Genomic DNA, 26,967 nt, shown 5'->3' with positions numbered 1-26,967 from the left:
AAAACTGTTTCAAGACTCTGCCTGTCGCCGAAACATTTAACTGGGCATTGTATGTACGCTAAAAGGAGCATGCTGTAGAATACAAGGCTCCAGGAGGAAGTCAAGTAATCGGGGCTGTTATGTACGTGATCTCGAACCTCGCCCGAGCTTTCGCGGCACGCAAAAGTTTCCTCGGACACGAGAGCGTGACGTACGATCGAAAGGATTTGTAAACACGACAATTTGTTTCTAATAAAAAAATAAAAAAAAAGAAATATATACATGTAGCTTCTGAACGGTAGTGATAGAGCGCGGAGTTGCGAACATCGTCGGGGTTATCGCGACGCAGGTATAATATATGCACGTTACTCATCGATTACATAATAGCCCTGACGAACTTTTAGAAACTGTGAAATGTATCTCCACAAAAGAAAAATGAATAATTTATATATATATATATATATATATATATATATATATATATCTTATTATATATATATATATATATATATATATATACAACATGATAACAAGTTATGTTCATGCAGCTATGTATGTATATCTGATTATCTTAGTCAGCCTGGCTGATTACGCAATAAGACTCGCATTAGCTGATAGTAAAGATGTTTCGACATGCCAGGCCTTCGGATTGAAGTCACGATAATCGCGTTGCTAAGTCAGGATTATTTTTTAAACAGTTCAGAAATCCCTCGTAACCGCGTCTCAAACAACGGCGGTCTGAGACGACGATAAGCGAAATAAGAATGGCGAAACGAGAAGAGAAAACCTTCGTTTAGATTTTCCATCTGCCTCTCTTCTATATTTTAATGTGTCCCAACGTCTGCGTGAGATGGCTTTAAAGCCAGCTTTTTGCAGCAAAGAAAAAAAAAAGATATATTCTACTTGCACACTGATGAATTACGGGCGTTTTATTCAGCGCATAAAAAATAATCCCTCTTTTGGACGTAACTAGTGGCGTCTTTGGTCATTTATCTTCATGCAGTTAAGTAGTAATCGGTATGTTCGGTATAATATATCTCGCAACAAAGCCACCACAGTAACAGGAAATGTGTAGTAGCAGGACTCACCCATAAAGTCTGCTGTCCCGCAAGCTGCTCCTGCTCCGAATAACACAGAAAGCACAGTTACGATATATCGAACACAGTATAATAGTCGGTCATCGTAGTAACGAAACACGGAAACAAATTAACGAAAATTATCCAGAAAGTTTTCCAGAGAACCAGGAAATAATTGATTTATTGAAATGATACAGGTACAGTACGTTAAACAAACAGAATGTATATCCATTTGGCCTTGAAAATATAATAGTAAGACAGCAAAATATCCAAATCGCGATTCGAACAAATAACTCGTAATACATAAGAGATCGAGAGAAATCGCAATGTCGTTAAAAGAAAAAAAAATGAAATAGATCGGTGGTAACCGACTGTCTTTAAAACGTAATAAAGAGCGGACACGTTTTCACGAGCCCTCTCCCTGAAAATCCAACAGAACGTTCAAGAGGTTCAACAGCGAGACGGCTGATTCGTACTCTGTTCGCAATAATCCGCAAATAAAATTGCTAAAATTACGTTCTGTGGCATTTACAACTTTTTTTTCCGGAAACTAATAACCTACGGATACGGTTTCCATTTCTTTAAACGCTTTTCCTGTCGTATTATAATCACGTTACATGATTCACAATGTCGTGCATGTTATTTCTTCTACTTGCTATATCGGTTAGTATTGCATCTTATTAGTAAGTATATGTAAAAATGTACGTAATTCCCTTGCAACAGCTTAAATGAAAGGAGGAATACGGAATGTCGGGATTTGCAATAAAAGGGTAACCAAGCGGGGTGACGAAACCTCAAGGCGAAATTTACAAACTACTCCAGCACGTTACTTAGAAATATGTACAAGTCATGTACTCCGTATACGTGGAACCTAATTTCCTTCCCTTAAAAAAAAAAAAAAAAAAAAAAAAACGAAACTTTATCACAGTTCGACTTCTGTTATTGCTTCGAACAAGCAGCGATGCATGCAAGAATGCGTAGCGTTAATATACTATCCCGAAAAATAGAGATAGAGTTATAATACAATAGAGAGAAAATATGTATGTATGTATATATATATATCTATATGTATACGGGTCGTATTAGTAAATTATAAAATTCTTTCTTGAATATTTGAGAAATCCCTAATATAAGTAAGAAATAATTTCGTCATTATCAAATACAAACGGACGGACGGACGTACGGACGGATGTGATAACAGTACATTGTACAATCGAGTACGATATAGAATTAAATTCATCTAAATTTTTCTCCTTTTTTTTTCTCTCTCGTGCAATTAAATAGATTGTGCGGGTTATTAGGATTCAATCCTATTCCGAAATGTAAATTTCGACTCTTTCGACTTTTTTAATTTTTTTTTGTATTTTTTTTCTGTTTTTTTTTTCTTTTTTCTTTTTCACTTAAATTTAAAACGTACCCAATCTGAGTGGAGTAAAAAATAATACGAGGATACAGATTGAGGAGGAGCTATCGCGAATTTAAGCTATACATACGTATATATAGGTATACAAATATATACCAGAGACCTCCTTTTGAAAGAAACTAAAGAGAGGCGGATGCAGAATATATCCAACTATGTATATAACATTTTGCTATTATAGTACGTACTGGGGAAGGTAGTAAGTTGCTTATGTGCTGCATACCTGTCGTTACCATGCCTGAATAAAGCTAGAATCTCTTCGAATGTTTTATTCTTGGTCTCAGGAACCTTCTTGTAGGTGAAGATCCAGAAGATGGCTAGAAATGCACTAAACGGTAGGAACGTGTAGTTTTCAAGGCTACTCTGTAACACACAAGACGCGCACGTAGCGAGTTTATATCAAATCGGATCTGGGATTCCGATACGATTACGCCCAGCGATCGTTACGATCCGTAATAACGTTAACGTAGCGATTACACGTTACAGCGCTCCCTTCTGTCCTTATTCCGTTCAATTATTTCCGATATCACTCGATTGCGTTCCGTTCGATTATTTAAATCGCGAGCAGGAGAGAATATGCTTGAAATAAGTTGACAATTGGCCGTTATTATCTTACCTTCATGCTTGGAAAACCGATGCCGACCAAAAAATTAGCCATCCAATTAACGAGAACTGCGATTGACATGGCGGCGGGTCTAGGGCCTTGCGAGAACAGCTCCGCCGTGATCATCCAGGGTATAGATCCGGGTCCCACGGCGAAAAACACGACGAAGCACAAGGTCGAAACCACCGAGATGTAGGACATCCAGTCAATCATTTCCTGCACATAGCCGAAGAACTCCTATCAGGCAGTAGAATCGTGTTCTTCTTTCCTGAGCGGCTGGAGGAGCCCCAGGAAAAAAATAAAAAAATAAAAAAGAATACGGCAGGCCAGAAGATTCAACTGAAAAGCTCGGATAATACACGTCGAACGTATGCGTAATAATTTGTAATGCCGCATGCAGTGCGCAGCTCAACCCTGTGTAATGAAAGGCATTGGCATTGACAAAGTGATTGCGGCAAAGTATTTCGTATAACGACGGAGTGCCTTGTTATGTACAGTACAATCTCTCGTTAAGCGGTGAAGCACGGTACGCTGCTTTTCATGATAAGTGCCAGGATTTGCTTTGACCTCAATTAGAGTATAGATAATGCGATTAATCGTACGTACGGAACATCCATGTGCAAGCAGTCCCGAATCGAGACTTAACATCTAAATAGTTCATTCGACAGCTCTAGATTTTTTTTTTTACAAATTTTTTTTTTTTTTTCGTACGGAAAAAATAACGTTCTCGTAATTTTAGCGCAGAGGTGAGATGCAAATTCGTACTTGACGGCTCCTCTAATTAATAATAATTAACTACCGTAATAGTGAATTACTCTTTATTGAATTCTATGAAAGCGTCAGTGCTAAACATTCGGCAACTGAGGGACCGTTAGTAAAATTTATACACAAGGGATGTAAATTGATATATTAGAGACTTCGCGCATAATATGTTAATTGTTGATGTAATGTGACATACGAAGACAGTGACAGGTTTGAGCCAAGTAGAGAACATAGGCTGATTAATAAACGGGAATTAAATATCTCCTCCAGACAGTCACGAAAGAGGTCGTCAGTGGTGAAGGGGATGGGGAAGCGGATTGTTAAAAAGCAGAATCACTAGTAAGCCAGAATAACAAAACGGCGTGCGATACGCGATACATGCGCCACTTGATGTCTCTCTTGCTTTTTAATTTTTTTTTTTTCGATTTTCCATCATTGGTTTCTTAATCACGCGTTTAATTAAAAAAAAAAAAAAATAAACCAACGTTAATAGTAATAATAATTGCTCGAATAATATTTTATTTTTCACGTGAGACATGTAGGTGTTCATGTATCGGGACATAAAAATTCTACAGCGCAAATGAAAGAAACGGCATGCGGGCAAAGGACGTGACTTATTGGCTACATGAATGGCGGGGAGAAATTAAAATGAGTTGATTTTGTGATGCAAATTCGTATTGATATATATATTTATATATATATATATATGTATATATATAATAGTGATTCTCACTGTCGGTGCAGTGCCGCACTCCAGCTGTGAACAAAGTGTTAAATACACCTTTCGCCAAGGTGCATGAAGTGTTAAAGCACAGATACGTAGCTACAATTCACGTTCTTTGTGATGCGGTTTTCCCGAGTAAAGTACAATTCTTAACAGTACGGAGAAATATTAAGAAATAAAGTCGTCTGGAATTTCCATTCCTTCATTATTTATACAACGACAAAATTTCTCTATTGAATTATTTGATATAAAACATAATTATTTTATCACAGAATTTGTCTAAAGTTAAGATTTTATTTCCTCGGCTTCTAAAGTTTTTTTTCGAAAACCTCATTTATTCACTTCAACGCGAAATAAAAATATACGTCTGTTATTTTAAAATCTTTTAAATTTTTTACGTACGTATGTTAATAAAAGATCTTATAATTAATATTTACAAAGAAACGAAGTTCCAAATCGATAATATCGAATTAATTGTTTTAAGACATCACTGTGAATTGTCGAGCGACGAGACAATTCTAAATTTAAATTGTCTGCTACGATTTCTTATTAGAGTAACAATAAGTGAATATAGCGATAAATAATAACGTGTCTGATAAAAATGGGGTGAAATTTCAACTCACCTTTATGAGAAACGAAATTGTGATGAATATTGAAAAGATAAACATGCCACCGAGACCGTACAAGTGCAACGTACGCCTTCCTGTTCTATCCATGAGTGGGATAGACACTAGCGTCATACAAACCATGATGGCACCTATGCCAATGGTTGCAAACTTGGCACTCTCGTCCGTTAAACCAGAACTAGTGAACAGATTCGTGGAATAATAAAATACCTGAAACGCGTAACAATTTTCAATCAGATCGCCGCGATTACTGAAAAGAACAAAAAAAAAAAGAAAAAAAAATAACGAAAGAAAATCGTACGGTGAAACAAATTTATTACTCACGGCATTGATACCCGAAAGCTGCTGCGAAAGTTGCATAACCACACCAATAACGAGAGGTGCTCTTAAAGTTGGACTGCATATAAGCTCTGTCATAGATATCGTGGACTCCGCTTGTTGAGCTCGTTCCTCCGCTCTCATCTCCTCAATATCTTCTTCTACTTGGTTGCTGGCTCTCAACCTTCTCAAAGCTTTCCGAGCCTCTTCCTCCCACTGTTTAGTAATGAGCAAATATCTGAAACAATGTTTCGTCTATTAGTGTAGTTTAACATTGCAGGCGTATGTAGTTACAAGCACTGAAATGTAAAAAAATTCGTACAGTATTATCGTAGATTTTTTAATCAAGTTTTCCGAGGACTCCACTTAAAAAAAAAATTTTAATTATGCAATTGCGTATTATTTTCGACACGTACCTTGGAGATTCCGGGCAAACTGGAAGCAGCAGTAGCTGTAGAATGGCAGGACAGATAGCTAGTCCTAAGAGTACGGGCCAACCCTCGTTTGTTCCAAGGATTTGCTCGATGCCCAGCACCTGGGAGACCAGGAGGCCCACCGTAACAGCGAGCTGGTTCACCGTGCCTAGGCCGCCTCTCAGGTTCAATGGCGCTATTTCCGATATGTACATGGGAACCAACGAGGTGTTCAAGCCGCAATTGACACCGATGATAAACCGTCCAAAAAACAGCATCTCGTACGACTCAGCGAGTTTCGTGAAACCCATCAGGCACGCCCCCACGATGCCCAGCACGTTGTTTAGCAGTAAGCCTCCCTTTCTACGGTTCGGGACAGAAGGCTAACATTAATCTCCGCTTCTTTCTATTTTATAGTTAAACAACAATTATCGTTTTTTTTTTTTTTAGAAACTTTCCAAATTACGCGGCGTTACAAAATATAATTAAAAAAAAGATTTGTATAAAACCAAGATAAATATATTTATTTATCAAAAAACGTGGCTTTAAAAATAAATCATGAAAGAGTGTAACTCTTATAATTTTATAACACAACCCGAGTGGAAATTTATCTAGCTAATCTGATTTTGCAGCTAGTGGTTAGATCGCGCAGATTAAATATATTTCTTAACTAGTGATTAGCTTAGTGCTAGCCATAAATTATAAAAAAGTATTTATTATTTAGTGACTGTCTTTAAAAAATAAAGTTGTCATTTAAAAAAAAAAAAAAAAATCTATCTAGTATCGGTCGTCTAATCACTGTCCAGCGCGGACCATGTATATAAATGCGCGGCGAAACGTTTAGATATCTAGCTTTTTTAGCTCGTTATTAGTTAGTAATACTTTTAGTACTTAGTACGTTTTGAGTGTTACATTTCTGGCTCAGTGCTGGACAGTTTTGCTAGACAGCCGCGAGATGAACGTACGAACTGGTTAAGCTAATTATTAGGTAACGATGGGAATCAATTTCCACTCGGAAAATATAAAAATAACGATAAGATTATAATTTGGAAAGCGCTGATCTCTCGTTATAGTCGCGCGAAAATAACGTGTTTATATTGAGCTGAGCCAGACACCGACCTGCCAAATCTGTTGGCAATTGTCCCTCCGCTGAAACCACCCACCATACCACCGATCGCGAATATGCTCACGGCCACGGAGTACAACGTCTTAACAGAATCATCCGAAATGTCCTCCCCGTATCTATCCTTGTACACGTCTTTCATAAAATTCTCTATATTCTGCAAACAATTCGGACACAGCATATTACACAAGTGTTCGCTTATCAAAATTATACCAGCCGTGTATACACAGAGACGCGACTTCACGCGTTGATAGACGTACCACTTCAGGCGCGTTAATCACTCCAGTGTTATATCCGAACTGCAGCATCCCCAATACGGCCGCCAGTATCGCGTACGACAGGAAAAGCGTCAGTCCCTGCGAACACCCGGACTTAACGTTTGACTTGAGCATGAAATACAATTGCCGTTCGTACACACACATCACACGACATTTAACACGAGCATACATGCGGCATAAATAATAAGAGGAAGGAAAGTGCGACGGGGATGCAAACTGCAAAATGAAATTAAAACATAAAAACGTAAAAAGTCATCTCGTTTTTATTAATAATATTGCACAAGCGCTGTGCGACGAAAAATAAAAGTCCATACATCGTTGTAAAAATTAAATAAAAATCAAAATCATAAATGGTTTTCTAAAAAAAAGAAAATTCGTAAAATGTGCACACACCCGCATTCGGTCGAGTCTCGCTAACGCAACAAAAGTAAATTAAATAAAAAGTGAAGCAACGCTGCTTAACATCGGAAGTCACCTGCTCCAAGAGCCTAAGTTTCCGTCGATGGGAGTGCTCCTCCAGTCGATTCACGTACTCTCGTAATTCCTCTATTTCTTCCTTGACCTGCTGTACCGTATCTAGTTCTTGCTGCGTGTCAAGAAAAAAGTACATTTCCAGTACTTCTGTACATACCAAACGCAATTTTTTTACGTTATTGAAAAGGCGGTAAAAGCTCTTTCAATAACGCAAAGAATATATATTCTTAAACTTAGACGTAAAATTTTCTATTAACTCGCGCAACTTTAATTTTTTTTTTTCTTTTTTTTCTTTTACGACTACGCACACGATTTGATTTTCTTAAAGTGTATATACGCTTAGCGAACGTATACCGAACGAACAGCGAACATTCATAAATAAATCAATCACTAAAAAATAAAATATTAACACATCACGACGAATGTTCGCGGTCGCTGTTTTTATTCGTTAAGCGCATACACGCCTTTACATGTTTCGAATTACCGCAATTTGATACGTTAACGTTACTGTCCTGCAATAAATAAAGTAAACAGTTCCCTTGAATTTTTTACTGTCAAATAAAAAAAAAAAAAATTTATCACAAAGTGACAAAGTCAAAATGTACATACATGTAACATTTTTATATTTAATATTATTTAATGTATAATTTAATACATCTATTTAGGGCGATATTTTCTATCGTATATCTTTTTTCGGATCGAGATCGGGATCAAATGTAAATCGGTAGAAATTGCGAAAGACGGACGTCAGATTAGAAATACCTTTATCGTAATCATATCCCGCTTGACTTCGGTGACCTCGCTCTGGCAGGACTCAACGCTCTTCGTGAGCTCCTGCAGCTGTGTGCGGATCTCGCAGAGAGCGACGGTCGTCTCCAGCTGGCGGTCACCCCGCTGCAGCTCGTCCAGCTTGGCACTCAGGTTCATACTCATAACGCTGACCTGTTTCTGCAGACTGTCCCCACACACATAATCCCCGCGTGAATCTCGCTGATTCGTACGGGATAGTAGGATCGACAATATTGCCGAGCACACTGACACTAGACGTTCAAGGCTAGAGCTCTAGTTGCCTAGGTCCCTAAGATAAGTCCAACTACCTCCGCGCTTAACTGCCGAGCCTTCTCCGCCTGCGAATGTATTCGCTTAGCGCGGCGCGCTCGTATCGCGTTTACGTCGCGTTTATACTTGAAGTATGAGGATGCGGAGCTATGTGACGTTGTGTATGAATGAAAAAAGATACGATTCGACAGGTGCAAAGTGCGAGAACACCTTACCCCCGAGAGCTCGAAAGCGCGGCGAGCCGGCGTTAGCTCGGCAGCCATGGGAAATGTTGGGTCGATGTTGTGATATTATATTAATACGTGAATAAATAGCTATATATGTATATTTATATATGCACGTATGCATATATACATATATATATATACGTATATATATATGTACAATCGGCTCTCTCTCTCTCTCTCTCTACATAGTACATATATATATACATATATATATTTACGTAATAAATATGTCAAATTGCAGAAAACGATAGCAGACAAAACACAAACGCCACTAAAAGCACGTCTAGGGTGTGTGTGGTGAGTGTGAAGGGTGATAGGCACTAAGTGGTAATATATAGTAGTAGTACAAATATATTTTTCGCAGCTGTGCACATATTAGATGAAAGTTTGTGAATTCGCGTATGTGTAAATAGACATAGGTAGATATAAGTGGCTAGATATTTGCTGAAAAGCATCCTCGCGATACTTTCCGTTCGTGAAAAGTCTAGGATTCTCGCGCACCGGTCTGTTACGTATCGCTTCTTTCGATGTATGCAATTATCTCTCATGGCCGCGATGCATGAAGGTGCGAGTAAAATGAAAAATGACTGAAATCTCGCACACGTTTCATGTGTACGACATGTACATGAAGGTTCATGAAACTCAACGATTCCGTGAATTGGCAAACTCATCGGTCGATGTGCACAGCCAAGCATAAAGGGTGAGACTCAAGATGAAAATGTAATAGAATAAAGCAAAAAAAAAAAAAAAAAAAAAAAAAAGAAAGAGACCGAAAGTTTCTTAGTTTTATGATATATGATGAGTGATAGGTGATAGCAGAAATGAATGAGCACATGATTCGAAGGCGCGGACAGATAAGACGGAAAGTAAAAGATGTAGGAAAAAGATAGAATGACGGAAGTCTGTACGCGTATCAAGCAAAGGATTGTACCACTTCTCTACTCGAATAATCGAGAACGAATGAGATGGAGGAACAAAGTAGACCGAGGATTTAAGCATTCAAAGATCCATTCGAAAGACGCATTCGGGAACGAGTGCAGCTAGTGATTTATGCATCCAAAGATCGAGAGATTAATATCGTGACGCAATACTAGACTGATTTTTTTAAAAAAAAAAAACGTAATTAAGTGGTACAATTCTATTTTTGATATGTGTACGTAAAGACAGACGAGAGGGAAAAAGAGCGAGGGCAGATTGAAAGAGAGAAAAAGAAAAAGAGAGAGAGAGAGAGAGAGAGAGCAGTGATGATGTTGTCATGTACCTGGGAGGTAAGGAGACCATGGCTGTGTTCCGAAACTACAGTAGCCTCTATGCCTCCCCACTCACTCCTCTTGATTCAGTTTTTCGTCTTAATCTCACAGAGATCTATTTGTTCTTTGCTTTGTTCACACGACATATGTACGTACGTTGGATTATCCACCAAATCCAATCAATTGACTCTGAACTGCTTGTTGTCAAGTGGTTGTCCACAACGGTAACGTACACGGTGGGAGGGGGTATAAGGCCCGACGACGCCCGCCCCTGCCTCCTCTCTTATCTCACTCTGTAAAACTTTACCTAGTTTGGAAACACAGTCGTGGTTCAGTCATAAAATCATGTCATAATGATATATTCGCTCGCATTTAGTAACCGTGACGTCCAATTCGCTTCTATATATGTATATATATATATATATATATATTTAATTAAAAAAAAAAAAAAAAAAAGAAGACGGAGCCGTCACGTGTGAAAGACAGACTTTTCACACATCACCATGCGACGCACCGCCAGCTTACTCACCCCTGCCTAGACGCCCGCGTCCACAAGCGAGCTTGCACAATTCGAATGGCCCATCACTTTATGCGGAACGAACAGTCGGCAAAATAATTTACAAAAAATCAGCATGACCTCATGAGTATGATAAAGAGAAACGAGACACGCACACAAATAAGTCGCACAGCGACGGCACGTGAGGTAGTCTTATAAGAAAAGTCTTACGGCACACGCAGCATCGGGGGCTGAGCGGCGGGATCGTGCTCGTGATTAATTAGTTATGCTCGTGACTGAACGTTGCGTTAACAGAAAAGCGAGTGACGTTTGAAATACTAAAAACGCACACAGTGAAAATTGCAATTCTTCCGTTAAGCCAACGGGCGGGATAATTTTCCTCACATTTAGAGCATATTCTTACAATCGCGTGGACAGTTCCGCTGCAATCGCAATTTTTTTTTTTTTTTTTTTTTTTTTACCAACAGAATTATTGCACCGCGAGTCGCTTCGTTGAGACCTAATTGCCTGTGTCCCGGTAACGAGTATACCGTGTCCAAGCCGGATACCATTTCCGATTTCCCGTTCTTTACTCCTCGTTTCGAGCTCTGGCGGTGCTATTGCGGGCTTATTTGTGCACCTGACTTCGAGAGGGAGGCATGATTTTCGAATGGAATGAGCAATCAGTGGTAAGCCTGCGAGCGCCGCAGCCAAAAAGTTCTAATAACAACGGTACGTGTCGGTAGTGTCTGATCATCGATTTGTCAGATGAGACCGAGAGTGTGTAGTATGTACAAGAATAAGTTTAAGAGCGAGTGTGACATATGTATAAATGATGAAATGGCACGGCACAAAGCCTTGCATTGCATTCTCGAATACATAGAGAGTCTATATAAAAATAATAAGCGGGGAAGACGTCCGTTTCTTTCTTCGTTTTTCTTTTTCCCCCTTCTTTCTTTTTTTTCTTTTTTTTTCTCTTTTTTTTCCCCTGCCGGCACGTGTTTGTCGTAAGGTAAAGGCACCGCCACTTAGGCCGGAATTACCTGGATGCATTTGCAACACAGTTAGGTTCTCGAGAGAACGATGTTTATGGAATGGCACGGTCGTTTTCGTCAGTGGCGAAGCTTATATGATCGATAAAATGAGTATTATCGATTCGGGGAAGGGCGGAGGGGAGCGCACTTTAACACAGCGGACAAAAGAGAGCGAAGAGTGTCCCCTTGATTGGTATGCGAGTCTCGAGAGCTCATACACGCCACTCTACCGGAGGTACTAAGCTAAGTTACTCGTGAGAGATTCAAAGGGCCAAGTCTCTCGTGACTGTTAACATTAGCGCGATGGAGCCGCCCATTATGCGAACCAGCGAGCATGTTGTTGAAATAACCAAATTCAGCGATAAGCGAGAAGGTACATTTGATATCGAGCAAACGAAATAATTATTCATATACGTATGTATATATAAAACATTGTAATTATATAATTTGCTTCCTTTCTTCGAATCGTGTAGAAATGCTCGTTTTCCTCAGCCATTATAGCGCAACGTACAGCTCTTCATAATTTTATTGCATGAGAAACGCGAGTGTCTGATCGAGGGTTTAAAATTACGCGACTTTAGCTTCGATCGGAGGAGCAATATTAGAAATAGAACGGATTGAGAATAAATCGGTGAAGTTGAACGTTCAGATAATGGCGATTCGATCGTGCCACGTGAGATTTATGCGATAGGTATAGAGACTAAAAAAAATAAAAAAAGAAAAAAAAGAAAAAAAAAGAAAAAAAAGTCAACTTTTCTACGCTTTACTCGTCATGGAAAGAGTAAAGTACGATTTCTATACAAGGCCCTAAAAAGAGGTCACTACTAATGTGAAAGTCAATACAGAATTCTAAAGGCTAAGCTATGTTAGAACAATATTTTAAATAGAAATTCTCGGACATACGCTCGCAACATTCGCGGCGTTAATCCTCCACGACCGTCGTTGTAAAAGAAGAGAGATTATGCGCAATACGCGAAAAATTGAATTCTTTTAATTTCAGGTGTTATTTCTGCATCGCGGTATCCGCGTCCGGTCGTAGAAGCTTAACGTTTCAACTGGCGCGAACAATGCGAATACTGGCGAGCTTTTAACCATTTGAATCTGATTTTGGTCATTTATAAATGGGGTAATTTTTTTAAAAAAGCGCCGAGTAGCTTGCAACGTTAGGTCGCCGACGCGAAGTTTGCGATGGCACGGATCTCTTCGCGAACTTCTCTCGGCGCTGCCTAACGTTCAACAATCCAGATAATTCTTAGAGACATCGGTGGCGACGCCAATTGTCCTTGAATAACGTGTTTCGACATCAGGTTGTTCTAAAAGCTTTGTTGGTTTTTCCGTGATTACATCACGAGCTCGAGATAATTATATAAATTATCAATAATGAGCCGTTTCATGAATAATTATCAACGCGACAGAATCTTAAACTCTTCTCTTTGTAAGTAAAAGCATCGTGGTAACGTAACCGCATTGCGCATTATAGACTCGCAGGTTCTCTCGTTTTTCAAAACGAGAGCGGAGAATGTAATAGCAATTACTGTTTCGTTCAATGGCTCGTATCTTATCGAGGGATCAACAAAACTTAGAACAACGGTTCTTCTTCCTGCTGGCGTAGTGTATTACGGAAGTTGTATTGATAACGCGATAACCGATGGTTCAGAGTGGTGTACACCGACAACTGGGGGAGTCGGGGACCGTGTTCGTCTACCACGTACCGCGTAAGGTGCTCGCATACGTAGAACGTACCTTACGAGCAACTCCCGTAGAGTGGCTTCATCGTCCTCCTGTACCTCTTCCTGCGTCTCATTACTGTACGAGCCGCGACTAGAATGATGGTGGCGGTGATGCCTGCCGGTCGATCTGCCGGAGGAATACTGGCCGTGTTGCCCGTGGTGATGGTGATGGTAATGCGCCGCCGAGGTGTTGGTGCTGGCTGAGTGCAAGTACCGGGCGACGGTGTTGGTAGAGCTTGCTCGCCCCCTGGTCAGCTTTTGGCCGGATGCCGCGGGAGGCGGCAGTACGGCGCCTGTACCGGACTCCACGTGGGTCCTGCGCGCGGCATAGCGCTCTTCCTCCACCCTGACGACGATATCCCGGGAGCGCGCTCGATCCGACAGCCGGCGATCGACCGATCCGCTGCGCGATCGCGCGCCGCTGTCGGCCCTGCTGCGGGGGATGGTACCACCCCGAGCGACGGCCTCCTCCCGGCCCGAGTCGCCCCAGAAGTCGCTACTCTCGCCAACCTGTACCCCGAAATCGAGGCTCTTCCTGCTACCGCCGACGTTGTCCTCCAGCTGTTCTTCCTGCCCCCGCTGCCGAGCGGCGGCACCAGCCGGCCGGTCCGTCTCTTGGGACCGGCCCTGGTCCTCCTCGTAGAGACACTCCGAATCCTGATCCGTCGCGCTCTGCCACAACTGGTTTATTGGCTTGAAGCCGCGTGAATCGGCCATCGTTCAAGCTGCGCCCAAAGACAAGAGAACTGAAGCGGTGACAGCGTCGTGCTCCTCGCCTTTCATCCCGGCGCGACAATTAACCGTTCTACGTGCACCAACGATGCCGGCGGCAATTCCTTTGCCGGCTCACAGCGGCCGCATTGTCCGCGATTATTATTATCAAAAATCGTAGTACGAACATTTACGAGGCAGAGCCAACGAAATTCGCGATACAGCGAAAAAATAATATCGCGTATCGCGGCCGGCATTGATCCACGTGCGCGTAAGCAGCGCGCTGCAAAGAGCAAATGCGATACTGAATATCTCGATGACAGCGATATTTCGCTAATTGACGAAATGCTGACTCCAGCCGACGCCGCTGCTCTCCTCGATATTAAATCTCGCGGGCCATCTGTAACGCATCGTGGCGGGCACGCGTATATTAATTAATTAAAAGGTGTTCCGGGAGGTGTGCGCGAAACCCGGCAGCGGACATCTTCGACGCCAGACGACGCGGAGAAGTGATTCACGGGAGTTTACGCGCGGCTATTATTGCCTGCGGAAACTTTCGCCCGCGTTAATAATATCATATTATAAATAATACGAGACGCCGGAGCGAAGTAAAGGATAACTGATGTAATAGCGTTTGCCTTCCGAAGTGCGTCCCCGGCGGGGCGAAAGTTGTCCCTCGCCCGTAGGGATGTGAACAAACTAAACTCATCACATTCGGACGGCCGCTGAGTGATTCGCAGCGACGAGAGCCGCGATTTCGCCTGCGAGCTAGTTGCAAGAGTGCGCGAACCACCCTCGTAAAACTGCACCGCGGCCAACTCCAATTAATAAACGCTTCTATTTTTTAAATGCGTTTAAACGCACCGCGCGACATCACCAAGTAATTGCACAAGTTGTTGCAAGTAAAAAAATTAAAAAATAAAAAAAAAGAAAAGAAAATATTTAGTTGCAAAATGCTTTTCGCGATCGCGAGGGCCTGGTTTCGAAAATATTTTTTGCTGATAGAGAAATAGGGGTGAGTTATCGTGCGGCGTACGCGAGGATTACCGCAGCGATGCGAATCCATAATTCGTCAGGGTTGCTTTATGTAGGTACCGTTTCTCGGAGGCAGACGGGATTTTATACTTAAAGAGGACTGATTACGAGCTGAGCAGCCCCCGCGCTCTGTAATTGTCGCATAAATCCGGCGCCTGTCATGTTTCTTAACGACGATTCCGAAAGTAGTCTGTCGCGAAATAAGCGCGAGGTTTCGGGGGAGAGGATCTCCGCGCGGAACTCGTAATGATCGACGTTATTGTACTCGCGGCGCGCGGAGATTTCCTCTCCCCGAAACAGGCCATCTATCATAGATGAGGAAATACAGACTCACCTTAAAGAATTCGCAAGCCATTGTGCCTGGCGATGATATATCACGACACGACTCGTTTCGTCTCGCACCTGCTCCTCGCTTCGCTCCCGACGAAGAAAGAGCCTCGTGGATCCGATCTATCGGCTATCGAGAGATTACGCCGGCGGGTAGGAAAGCGCCGAAACAATACAGGGAAAGGAGAAGAAGGGTAACGAGGGTGTAGACGCGGGTGTGAAACGGCACGGTGGAAATAGCGCAGATTTCCACCGTGGATACGAAACACCGGCGTGTTTTGCGTCTTCAGATCGGCACCCTTTATTTCGATCGACTGGACCGGTGTCGGGCTCGGTACAAGGCGGCCAGTGCTAGGGACCTGTAACAAACGAGCGAACAATCAGTACCCGACAAGACTGCCCCGATATCTCATTGACTATGTATTACTGATTAAAACGCGATAACGAAAATTCGATATGCGATGATTAACTCGAACTCGAGCACTATAACACCGTTATCGGTATCTCAGCACTCCGGTTTCTTTGACGCGACGTTTATTTATAAAGCGGGATTGCGTGACGTAAGAAAAGAAAAAAAAAAAGAGAAAAGCAAAGTTCAATTCGATTAACCTATGAAGTTGTAAAACTGGGAGAAGGATCTTATCTGTAAAAAAATTATGTGACGCTTGAATAGCTGATAATTGATTTTATTGTTACCGTTTATTAAATTATATATATATTTTTTTGTTACAGATCGACGCAGCTGCATCCACTGCTGTCGACGAAAGTGTCGTCACTGCCGATATTATTAATTATAACGAACCGCAGCCGGTTCGTCGGTCGTTCCGGAAGTTCGTTAAGTATTCGGGCAGAATTTTTTGACATACGGCTTTCTTATAAACGCGAGTGCCGAACATGGAACGCGCGAAAGTGATTATTGAGTAATTTTCGCGATTATAAAATCACGGTCGGGGTGTTCGCGAGTTTCAAGTGCGTGGAAGGATGGCTCGACACGTCCCACCTGAGAGGAGGAGCAGGCCCGGGGGGCATCATGCATCGGCGGAGCAACTTTTAGGTGAATATCAATTTTTTAAATTAAATTAAAAAAAAAATACTTTTACTTTTTTTTTTGTTAAACTTATGAACCAACTAGCATGTCTACATTAATATTTTTCTTTATGTTACAGTCACCGGCAGAATTCTTCAACTCCGCTGAAGCTCGTGCAGATTGGTAAGTCGCATGATTTTTTTTTCCTTAGTTTGTAATTAGGGTTTCTTAAAAAATAGCGCGCGCATGGTTTTTTCTAGTATTTATAAAACGGGATTGCGTGACACAAAAAAAAAAAAAAAGCAGAGTTCAATTTGATTAACCTATGAAGTTGTAAAACTGGGAGAAGGATAATAAAAAATTGTTGCGACCGGCGTTCTATTCTTGGTAACGCAATAATGGAAAAGAATAGCGGCGCCTTTTCTATTACAAGGATGGCAGAGTGAGATGAAAATCGTTATCTAAAGTGGAGCTATGGACAATTTCCCGTTGGAATGACAGTTTAAGCTTATTGTAGCGTTCTATAGTTTGTTCTGAAGTCTTTAGAAATGACAGAATCAATTAATTGATTGCATTCAAGTCACATTTGCGGAAATGTCAGCGTCGAGGTTGCGAGACTGCGCGATGACTTTCTTTAAAAATATCTTCATGACTTTCGCGCAAAATTATTTCGTCGAATAAAGAAAAAGGGAGCTACGCTCTTTGCTTAAAAGTCGCGTAAAATTATCGTTTCTAGATGCTGCGAATTTATCTGTTCTCGACGACGCGTAGATCACGCAATCCGGCAAGCAAACGAAGAAGAAAAATTAGGAGAAAGACTTTTTTTTTTTAATCCGCGAGCTCATCAAGAGAAGTTATTGCGGCGTAAAGATCGTGACGCAATCCCGATCGTTGGGAAATTGTCTACCTCGAAACACGACAGAAACTACAATCTCATCGCACGCAGATAAGATTTGTATTTAAAATTCTACGTTCCATTGATCAAATAATTATTTCGCTTATTTCTTCGTATTTCCTCTTCGATTTATGCCGTGGTATAGTCAGTCGCGCGCATATCTCTGGCATGCTCCGACAATCTCCAGGTTCTTCCAGCCAGTAGATTTTACAGAATCATTTATATTCCACCTGCTTATCGTAAATTATGAGTTCCCGGAGAAGACTCGGATTATAGAGACCGTCGCTAAGCTCTGCCGGGCTTGTTCGGCTCGAGAAGAATTTGTTGTAGCAAATTGTGTAAACGTAACGTGTCGCGTATTTCGATATGACTTTATTGCCAGGTATCTCTCGCTCGCTCGTCGTTACGTCAAGTCAGAATTTCGGAATGTGACCGGCGTTTCGACTCGACTGGACCGCATTTCTCGCCCGCGCTATGAATATTGCACCGCGCCGGTCGCTTTAAGCTTTAACGCAACCGTGAATAACCGAATCGGTCGACAACCGAATTTCTTAGGAATATAAAACTGGCGCACGCCGACGTTTTCTGTCAAAGTATCAATTTTTTTTTTTTCTGACTTTTTCACGTTTCTAGCGACACCCGGCACGTGAATAAACGAAGACAAAGCGCGGCTGAGTCACTAAAAAAGAGCATTTGTTACGCGACGATTTTTCCACGATAAAAATTCGATTTACTCATTGATCAAAGTTCATTTAAATATAGAGCTTTCGGGAGTAATAAAGTGATTGCCGAGAGGAGCGATAAACATAACTCGGTTAACAGAGTAAAATACAGACTCGTTGCGTTCTTCCTCTTTCTTTCCCTGGCTGCTTGCTTACGTAATTAATTAGTTATTTCCGTCTCAATTACAATTGTACGATTTAATCGTTTTAGATAACAGCGCAAAAACTGTAAAAATAGTCGAGAGTGAAGATGCCTCGTGATACCATTATCATGTCGCTACTACGGGCACATGTCAGCGCTCATGAAATTTCAATTAAGATAAAGAGCCGACTTGAAGCACCAATCGTTATCAACATTAATAGTCACAAATTGCGAAACGATAATTATTATTATCCCGTGCGTATAAAACAATTTTCGTCAAACATAAAGGGGCCTGAAAATAAATCGAAATAAATTAATAGACCACGAAATCACATTCATCTCCTAAAAATACAAATAAACGCGTAAGACGTCTGTTCAATTAGCACCGCGGCTTAATTCGAGAGTAATGTAGGTTACGAATATATCGAGCCATATTGCATCGGCGAAAACCTTCCGTAGGTGAGCGCTTCAAGAAAAATCTACCTGATCGTGAGAAAAGTCCGTCGTGAAAATTCCAACGGCATCTGCCGGCGGGAAACCAGTTCGCGTTCACTGACACGAGACACATTTACAGCGGCTTCGACGATGATCTAGAAACACTTTCGCCTGTGTTCGCTCGCACCGGGCACGTCAATTCGCGTTTCTGGCTGGAATGCGGAGGTGTGCACCGACGATGGTACTCGAGCTATGCTACGCGTCGCGCGGAAATCAAGGTGCATCAAAGCGCTAGCCGAGGCCCTACGAAAAGCTCGGTTCTCGACACGAAACTGTACTGAGCTGTACTGAATTCATTTGGATTTCTCTCGGTTCCCTCGGCCTACGTCTCTCTCGTTCCAGGTTCTCGGTCTCGGTTTCTCCTACCACCGCGAGTTACGTGCAGTCACTTTGCTTTTATCTTCGTTTGACTAATAATCGCGAGCTGCTTGTCCTCCTTTTACATCCAACAGTCTCCCACTGTCGTTTCGCCGTCAAGGTTTGCGCGCGCCAAGCCTGCCGGATCTCTCCCTCTTTCGCGGTTTTCCGCGATATTTCGCAGCCGTGGAACGAGAGCGTAATGTAAAAGCGCAACGCGAAAAATACTGGGTGTTCGATAAATCGTGGTCGCGCAAAATCTTTGTCACTTCTTTATTGCATTGAGTCAATGCGGCATAATTCGTGAATTTCTTTTTTTTTTTTTCTTTCTTTCTTTTTCCGCTAGTTAATGACTATTAATTAGAGCTTTCTTTTTAATCGTAGAAAATTTCCAGGCTTGTTTCATCAAATGTTTTTAATCGGGCAATATTCGCAAATTAGTTTTTAATGATTCCCGAGTTCATTTGATTAAGCGTTTGCCGATGAGAATTTTTATTCTTCTCGAACCGTTTTGCCTGATTACCGTAGGAATTTCGCTGCGTGCTTTGTAAAATGGTCTGTATAATGTGCATCATTATGTACGCGCCGTAATGTTGATTTTTCATGTGCCCTATCTCTAGTCATCAGTCCTAGAGACGCTGTTATTGCATAAATTGACTTCGTTCTTATGGATTCTCGTGTGGAAACCTAAACGTACTGAGCACGATTCATCGATTATGTCGTTATTTCACGTAAAAATTAACAGAAAAACCTTTTCAGCTTTATATCAGAAAAGTAAACGAGGAAAACACGTAAAAATTAATATTCAAAGTCAATTCTTACAAAAGTATAAACGTTTCCTTATCCTGTTGAAAATAACGAAGCAGTCTTAAAAATAAAAAGTCCTCTGACGTTTAAAATAAAGTCCTTTACTCATACTCCGCCTAATAGCTATACAACTTAAAGATCGCCACTTATACGATAATGACCTTAATGAACCTCATTCCGAGGGTGCCTCGTAAATGTCAGAAGTGTTAATTCTTCCGCATTGGGTGCAGTGTCTCGCAAAAAAAAAAAAAAATTACAAAAATTAAAAAAAAGAAAAGAAAAGAAAAAGAAAAAAGAAAGAAAGGTATCGCGTCGTTTCTATTCATAATCGCGAGACGAAATTTAATAACCGCTTGTTACTGCGAAGACGGAAAATGTTCCGCGATTATTTCGAAGGGCGCGATGCCGCAGGGGGATTGAATTTATCCTCGTATACGAATGTGGCGGTGGTGGAAGTCGGCCCCAGAACGAGACACGTCGGCTCGTCGCTGTGGAGATTCCCGCAATGCATCTTCGGCCACGACATCGGCCGACAAGTTTCAGCCGCGGATTCGCGAAGTTCACGGTGCGAGACGCCTCCGACGACCGTATTGCCCGCGACCTACTTGCCTGTCCCTCGATTCATCCCTTAGATCATCCCTAAAGCCCGAACTTTTCGTTCCCGCGACGCGATGCTGTGCGACCCGATGCAAATCTCACGTTTTCGCTTTATTCGCGTTGCATTATTCCCCATTTTTTTTTCTCTCTTTTCTCTACGCACGTGATAAATATTAATCAATCCCGCTGCGATAATTCTTGAAATAAAAAAAAAAGAAATGAAAAAAGAATGTAGCGCGAGTCTTGAAAGCGCACTTCCGCCTGTCCCTCACGAATCGAAGATAAGTCTTTACTCTGCTCGATGCACGAGAGCTCCGATGATGCATACGTAATGCATTAATACGTACGGGAAGATGCATCTATAGAAGCGCTGTGTAATCTCGTATCAACGAACGAAAGCCTGGGATTGTTGCAGTATTCTGGTGACCCATCTTGGGCCGCAAAAGCCGTCGACACGACTAACGAGATTAACGTCACGCGCGTCATTAGCTCGTTCGGCATGGCCCTTAGATATTATCGTTTCGCCCCGTTACGAGGATACGCCCGGGGAAAGCGTGTCCGCAGATGCGCAAAGAAGATTCGCCGCTGACGCATCGGCCACAAGGTTTTTCCGAAGCGAAACGGACGGCGGCACGTACCGCGAATAAAATAAAGAACTCTTTTCGCGAAAGGAGGGGGAGAAGAAGGGGGAGAGAAAGGCCCTAAATTAATAATTTTCAGAAGGCCCCGGCGGAAAGATAATCGCGCAAAGAGTTGCCATGCATTTTTCAGAGCGTATGAGCAGCTGTATATCTTCTAGGATACTTGCAGAGTGAATACGCCCCTTCCTAAGGGCGGCCGAATATTTTCACGAGAGTCTTGAAAAATTGACGCGCGAGACGAATTGCTCCGCGAGGTTTTTCACCGGCGGATAATAATGGCTTTACGACGACGCGCGCTGAAATCAGCGGCGGCCGCGGCGCCGTGACTCCCTCGCGGAATTCGTCCCGCTTGTCAATTCGAGTCCAGGTACGCCGGACGGTTTTAATCTTCATTTTAATAAAACATTCGGCACCGCGCGCGACCTTCCGACCGTCGAGGCGTGTTGAAATTTAGCGCGCCTAAAGCGACGACCTCCCTCGACATTTTGCGCCAAGGAAAAATTAACTCCGGCCAGGAGCAGCGGCTATATATCGATTGTCTGCCAATTCTAGGACGCTCTATAGATCCGCCCATGAAATAAGAACGCTCTGATACGATCATTAGCCGGGGGGAGGGAGAAACTAACGGGTTGCTGAGTCGCGTGGTTAAAAATGAATCCTCGCACCTGGGAGCACCCGCCGCCGTGCGCCGCGAAACTCCGAGATTTTCCCCGGTGCACTCCCGAATCTCATTAGGCAACATCGAAGGGAGTCACGCGAGCTAGGTGAACGCGAGTCGAGCCATCGGACGCGGAATTCGGAGCGCGGTCTAGGGCCAAGGCGTCGCGACGCGCCGCGCCGGGCGGAGTTACTCGGCGCTGCAGCGTCGGAATGCGTCGTCGTATCCGGGTAACGTTGATCGTTGACGTTTATTCCACCGGAAATGCTTTCCACGCGCGGAAGGAGCGCCAGACGTTTTCTCGTGCACGGTGCGTGCGCCCCCGAATCCAATATGTCAAGGGTAGATAAATTTAGAATCAATTTTTTTTCTTTTTTTTTTTTCTTTAACTTGAGCCTTAAACATATTATCTCCGCGGCTGAATCGAGAGCTCTGTTAAGACTGCATTCGTTTTGAACCTGAATGATGGACATATTTGTTCATACTCGTTTTAGAACGGTTTTTTTTTTAATTACACTCGCATTCTAGAGCACTTTGCGAGCAGATAGCGGGTTTTACGTAATAAATAGATTGCAAACACGATCCATTTTCTGGTCTATTTTTACCGTCAGACTTGATCGCGCGGAGAGAAGGTGTAAAAATTTGGACTGCTAGGTTCGCGATCGCAGACTCATCGGAAGATCGAAATTAGAGGGTGCTCTCGACTAATTCCGGCGAAAAAAGAAAACGGAAAAGGGAAGGAAAGTGTAAGACGTGCCTTGTCGTGTGCGGAAGGGGTGCTGAGGGTGCGTTCGTGTTTGCCGTTCGTTCGTTCGTTCGTTCGTCTGTCCGTCCGTCCGTCCACCCGTCCACGAGTCGAACGCAACCCTCGATGGCTCGCTCGCTCGAGTCGACTCGAACGCGCTCGAACAAGGGTAGGGTCGCAGCGGAGCACCCTCGCGCATTTCCCTTCAACGGCTGGTGAGCTCGTCGCTCACGTTTACCCGCACGGGAGGCACGAAGGCACAAATCTCATCGTCCTCCTGGGCCGATCTTGCGAGCCGCCGCACGACGTTGCGGACGTCTTGTATTATCGATTGACGAAAGTTATATGGAGGGACTCGCCGCCGGGGCACGGCGATCGTGACGCGAGCAAGCAAGCTAAGGGTGAAGAGAGGAAGGAAAAAAAAAAAAAAGCGGAAAAAAAACACACAAAAAGAAAGAGAGGAAGGAAGATCCGAGAAACGAAAGAACGGAGAAATGCCGCCTACATATTCTCGCGCTACTCTTAATCGTCTTTTACCGTTTCTCCCTTCGTTATGCGTACCGCTTTCTGCGCTCAATGGTCCGTCCCCGAATTTTCCCTCGTACCCTGGACGCGCGCTCGCACCGTTCTCCACCATCGGCGAAAACAGGCGAGGATACGAAAGCGGACTCGTCTGTTGTTTCATGTAGAACTCACGGGGTCAGGTTTACACGGCGCAGAGAAGAATGTAGGAAGCGGAGAGAACGGAAATGATCGCACTCACCCTCTCGAGGTTAGACCGTCGCGGTGGAAGCCTCGTTGGCAGCGCGGACAACGAACGTGCTCGCGTCGGAAACGGCAGTAGTGGCAGTGGCGGGACTGGCGGCAGCACCCACGATGATGACGATGACTGCGGCGGCGGCGGCGGCGGCGGCGGCGGAGATGGCAGTTACAACGACGTTGTACGCGGAGAACTCAATGACGGTGGCGGCGGCGGTAGCGACCGCACCGCGGGCGATTTTAGCGTGGACTAGCGATGACGATGACGACGATGATGTTGACGACGACGAGTGGTCACTTCTCACCTCCCTGCGATCCGGGGAGGGCACCATCTCCTCCTCGCCCGTACGATCGCGTGCACACCCGACGACGACGACGCCGACGCCTGCACTACTACTGCTGCTGTTGCTGGCTCGCGCAACGGTGACCACCACTCTATTACACCACCGCGGTCGCGCTACCACCCCGAGTAACATCGTCGCAGTGTCATCGTCGTCGCGCCCCTTGGCGTGCGCCCCGTTTCGCGTGCTTGGTGCTGCTGCTGCTGATACCGCGGCTGGCGCCCGATCGCGCCGTACGCGTAAGACCGGGGGTGGTTCGCGAGAGGAACAGAAAAAAAAAGGAGAAAAAAAAGAGTCGAACGGACGCACAAAACGCACGCACTCTTTCGTCGCTCTTTCCCTCTTTCCCGCTTTCTCCCTTTCTCGCGCTCACTCTCTCTTTCTCACTCTCTCTCTATATCTCTCACCCCCTTTCTCTCGATCTCTCTCTCTCTCTCTGTTTCGCGGCGATTACACGCACGGGGACCCGCAGAAGACGGTGCTCGTCCCCCGATCGACTGCACGACACCGATGCCCGCTGATGCCAGGAGACGCCCCAACGCGGGGCACCCTGTTCGACGTATGGCGAGCGACGGCTCACCCCGCGATCCGCGTCTGTGCTCACCCCGACTCGCGCGCAGTACCGTAACGCGAGCGGGGCCGTCCGCCGCACGGGGGTGGTCGGGCGCAGCCCTCCACCTCTCCCCCTTTTTCGCGCGACCTTATCTCTTAACCCTTCCTCGGAGCGTGCCGCACCCGCGCGTTATCATTCCATTCGACAACCCTGAGAAGACATTTCTTCGAGGTCATTCTCCATTCCGCGCGGCCTTTCGACGATCGGTCTCTCCGTCCCTCCGATATCCCCGTTCTCCTTTCTCCTCTCCTCGCGAAAGCCCAAATGGTAGATTCGCGGCTGAAGATTATTGATCTCGCGCGGAAACGATTAAAGGCGAGCGTTCTCGCGTTATCGCGCCAGCCTTCGCGTTGCCAGTCTAGGACGACCGCCCTTCGCGCTTTGAGACGTTTTCCCGAACGGACACGCGAAAGAAGAGTCGGGGGCGTTTTTTGGTCGCGGGCTCCACGAGCCCTTCGGGGCGACCTGAAGCCGTCGGGCACTCAGCGGCAAGGCGGGGGGCTAAGGAAGCCCTTGAAATCAATAGCCAGCCGCTACTGCCGCCGCCACCCTGATCAGGCTGCTCTGCGCTGCATCCGCCACCGCCGCCGTCGCCTCCTCCCTCTTCCCCGTATCCCGATTTATCCACACGGCGTGACCGAGGAAGTCGAGTCGTGCCCGACTTTAGTTTGCATCCGAACGTCTCTCGGTGCCGAGCGTCATCGGTCACCGAGCGACCCGATAGGGAGTAGGGCGCGACACGAGAGGGTGTCGCGGTAACACGTCGCGGCGCATGGAATTCCGATGACCGCCACTCCATCCTCTTCGTCGACTTTAAAGAGTCGGTCTTCAAAGGGGGAGGAGCACGGTGCCCTTCGATTTGTAAAGTGAACGCTCCGGCGGAACGAGCAGCGATTACTCACGAAGGGTCGCCTTCCCTTGCGTAGGGGTTGCTTAGACACGGAAACTTAAGAATCGCTAAAGCTTTTATGATTGCCGTTTTCTCACGACGCATTTCCAGCTGAAAGTCGGTGGAAGCGCCGAAGTGGTACCCCACAGTTTTCACCCCGCGCGAGACCCGAAGTTAACTCTTTCCGGGAAAAACGCCGCTGAAAAAAAAAATAAAAAAGTCGACCCACCACTTATAACGTGGTAAAGGTCAAAGCCCCACGTTCGGCGCTAAATCGCGAGTTGTCGTGGCGATTCTTATCTAGATCACGTCTTATCGTTCCCGCTTGTGTGCCCGGTATATTTAGAAACGTGGCACGCTATTGCCAAAAATCTTTGATAGAGCAACCGCTGCGGCTTGACCGACGTAACGAGGACGAGAATGAAGCTTTTTGTATAAAGCGATTTGATCTTCCGCTTAGACCGATGACGTAAACATCGAACGGAGAACGAGTGTAAAAAAGCCGGACTCACCCTCCCCACCTTTTCTCCCCCGTGTCTTTCTCTCTTCGAGGTCTTATAACTTGGGCGTTCTTACCGCAATGGGTGGACGCGACTTTCCGATGTGATCGAAAATACAGAAGCGTAGGGAGACATACGTAGATTGCGGTCTGGTTATGAGTTGACCTACTCCACTTCGGATCTACCCACGCGCTCCCTTTCCTGGGATGCTACCCCTTTCGGGAAACTGTCTCGCGTCACGAGGGTGCTCGCTCGAATCGTCTGGCCGCGATCCCCCGGCGTTTTGTCCTATTAACCACGAAACCTCTTTCCCCCGTACGTTCCGACCCCGTTCATCCCCGAGGGAATAATTGATATTAAAATTATTAACGCTATCAAAACTTGTCCGAAAAAAAAAAAAAGAAATCAATATTTCCGATCCAACATTAATTCCGCTTTGACCGGGTATTTCAGATTCAAGCCACTCGGACAGCCGGTAAGTCAAGAAGCTACGCGAATACACGAAATAATTTAGGATCACTCGATTCTATTCATAAATGTATCATATCACCGCGAAATATTATCGAGACACGTCTCTTTCTCTCCGCCGCGAATGTGTGTCATGCACGTCTCATTCTCCAAAGAACACGCGAACACAATGAAAACTTGATATTGGACCGCGATTCTGCAGCTTTTATGCATTTAAATTCTTGCCGATTGAAAGACGTGTGAAATAAAGTATCAGCGATAATTTATAAATTTAGATTTAGGTCTCAGATCGGTCAGAAAAAAAAGAAAAAAAAAAAGTTAATTACTCGCTGTGGTGTCGAAACATCAGAAGTCTCATCATGGTACATTCTTTAATAGAATACTTTTATTCAAACACGAGTGTTAACGAAATCGCTGTTAATAGATTAATCGCACGTGACGGCGTGGTCACGCATGAAGCAAAACCGCAAAAACTCGGCAATGATATATATAATTATACGTATAACAATCGTATATAGATCATATACAACAAATTCTTGGTATATCTGTAATAAAATCTCACTAACGTAGTAGTATCTAAGGGATCTTTACGCACTGTGCATACTAATTGCGTCGCTTGGTTTTTTTTTTTTCTTTTTTTTTCTT

The 26,967-nt window shown here is 44.0% G+C and overlaps 1 protein-coding gene across 11 annotated transcripts in view; it reads right to left on the bottom strand.

Moving 5' to 3' along the window:
• Glut1 (Glucose transporter 1) overlaps positions 1-24,385 on the bottom strand; it is a 36,841-nt gene extending 12,456 nt beyond the window's left edge. For 2 of the 11 annotated variants that reach the window (XR_011545556.1, XM_070654648.1), the window contains exons 1-13: positions 23,516-24,383; positions 15,674-16,025; positions 13,607-14,318; positions 8,560-8,752; positions 7,799-7,909; positions 7,306-7,401; positions 7,042-7,202; positions 5,926-6,285; positions 5,516-5,747; positions 5,189-5,401; positions 3,092-3,316; positions 2,699-2,838; positions 1,068-1,097 (exon numbers count right to left, since the gene is read on the bottom strand). Coding sequence is in view for 10 of the 11 variants with exons in the window: in XM_070654648.1 (XP_070510749.1) it covers positions 1,068-1,097; positions 2,699-2,838; positions 3,092-3,316; positions 5,189-5,401; positions 5,516-5,747; positions 5,926-6,285; positions 7,042-7,202; positions 7,306-7,401; positions 7,799-7,909; positions 8,560-8,752; positions 13,607-14,310 (2,465 nt within the window). In the remaining variant the exon portion in view is untranslated. Of the gene's footprint in view, positions 1-1,067; positions 1,098-2,698; positions 2,839-3,091; positions 3,317-5,188; positions 5,402-5,515; positions 5,748-5,925; positions 6,286-7,041; positions 7,203-7,305; positions 7,402-7,798; positions 7,910-8,559; positions 8,753-13,606; positions 14,319-15,673; positions 16,026-18,935; positions 20,375-23,515 lie in introns of those variants that run through there. The other 9 variants (XM_070654647.1, XM_070654642.1, XM_070654644.1 and 6 more) reach the window with 9 other exon arrangements.
• Positions 24,386-26,967: the final 2,582 nt, after the last annotated feature.

The sequence above is a fragment of the Cardiocondyla obscurior genome, linkage group LG04 (genome assembly GCF_019399895.1).
Source record: "Cardiocondyla obscurior isolate alpha-2009 linkage group LG04, Cobs3.1, whole genome shotgun sequence".
Taxonomy (NCBI): domain Eukaryota; kingdom Metazoa; phylum Arthropoda; class Insecta; order Hymenoptera; family Formicidae; genus Cardiocondyla; species Cardiocondyla obscurior.
The sequence above is the reverse complement of the archived record's forward strand: the minus strand, read 5'-3'. Positions and strand labels throughout refer to the sequence as shown.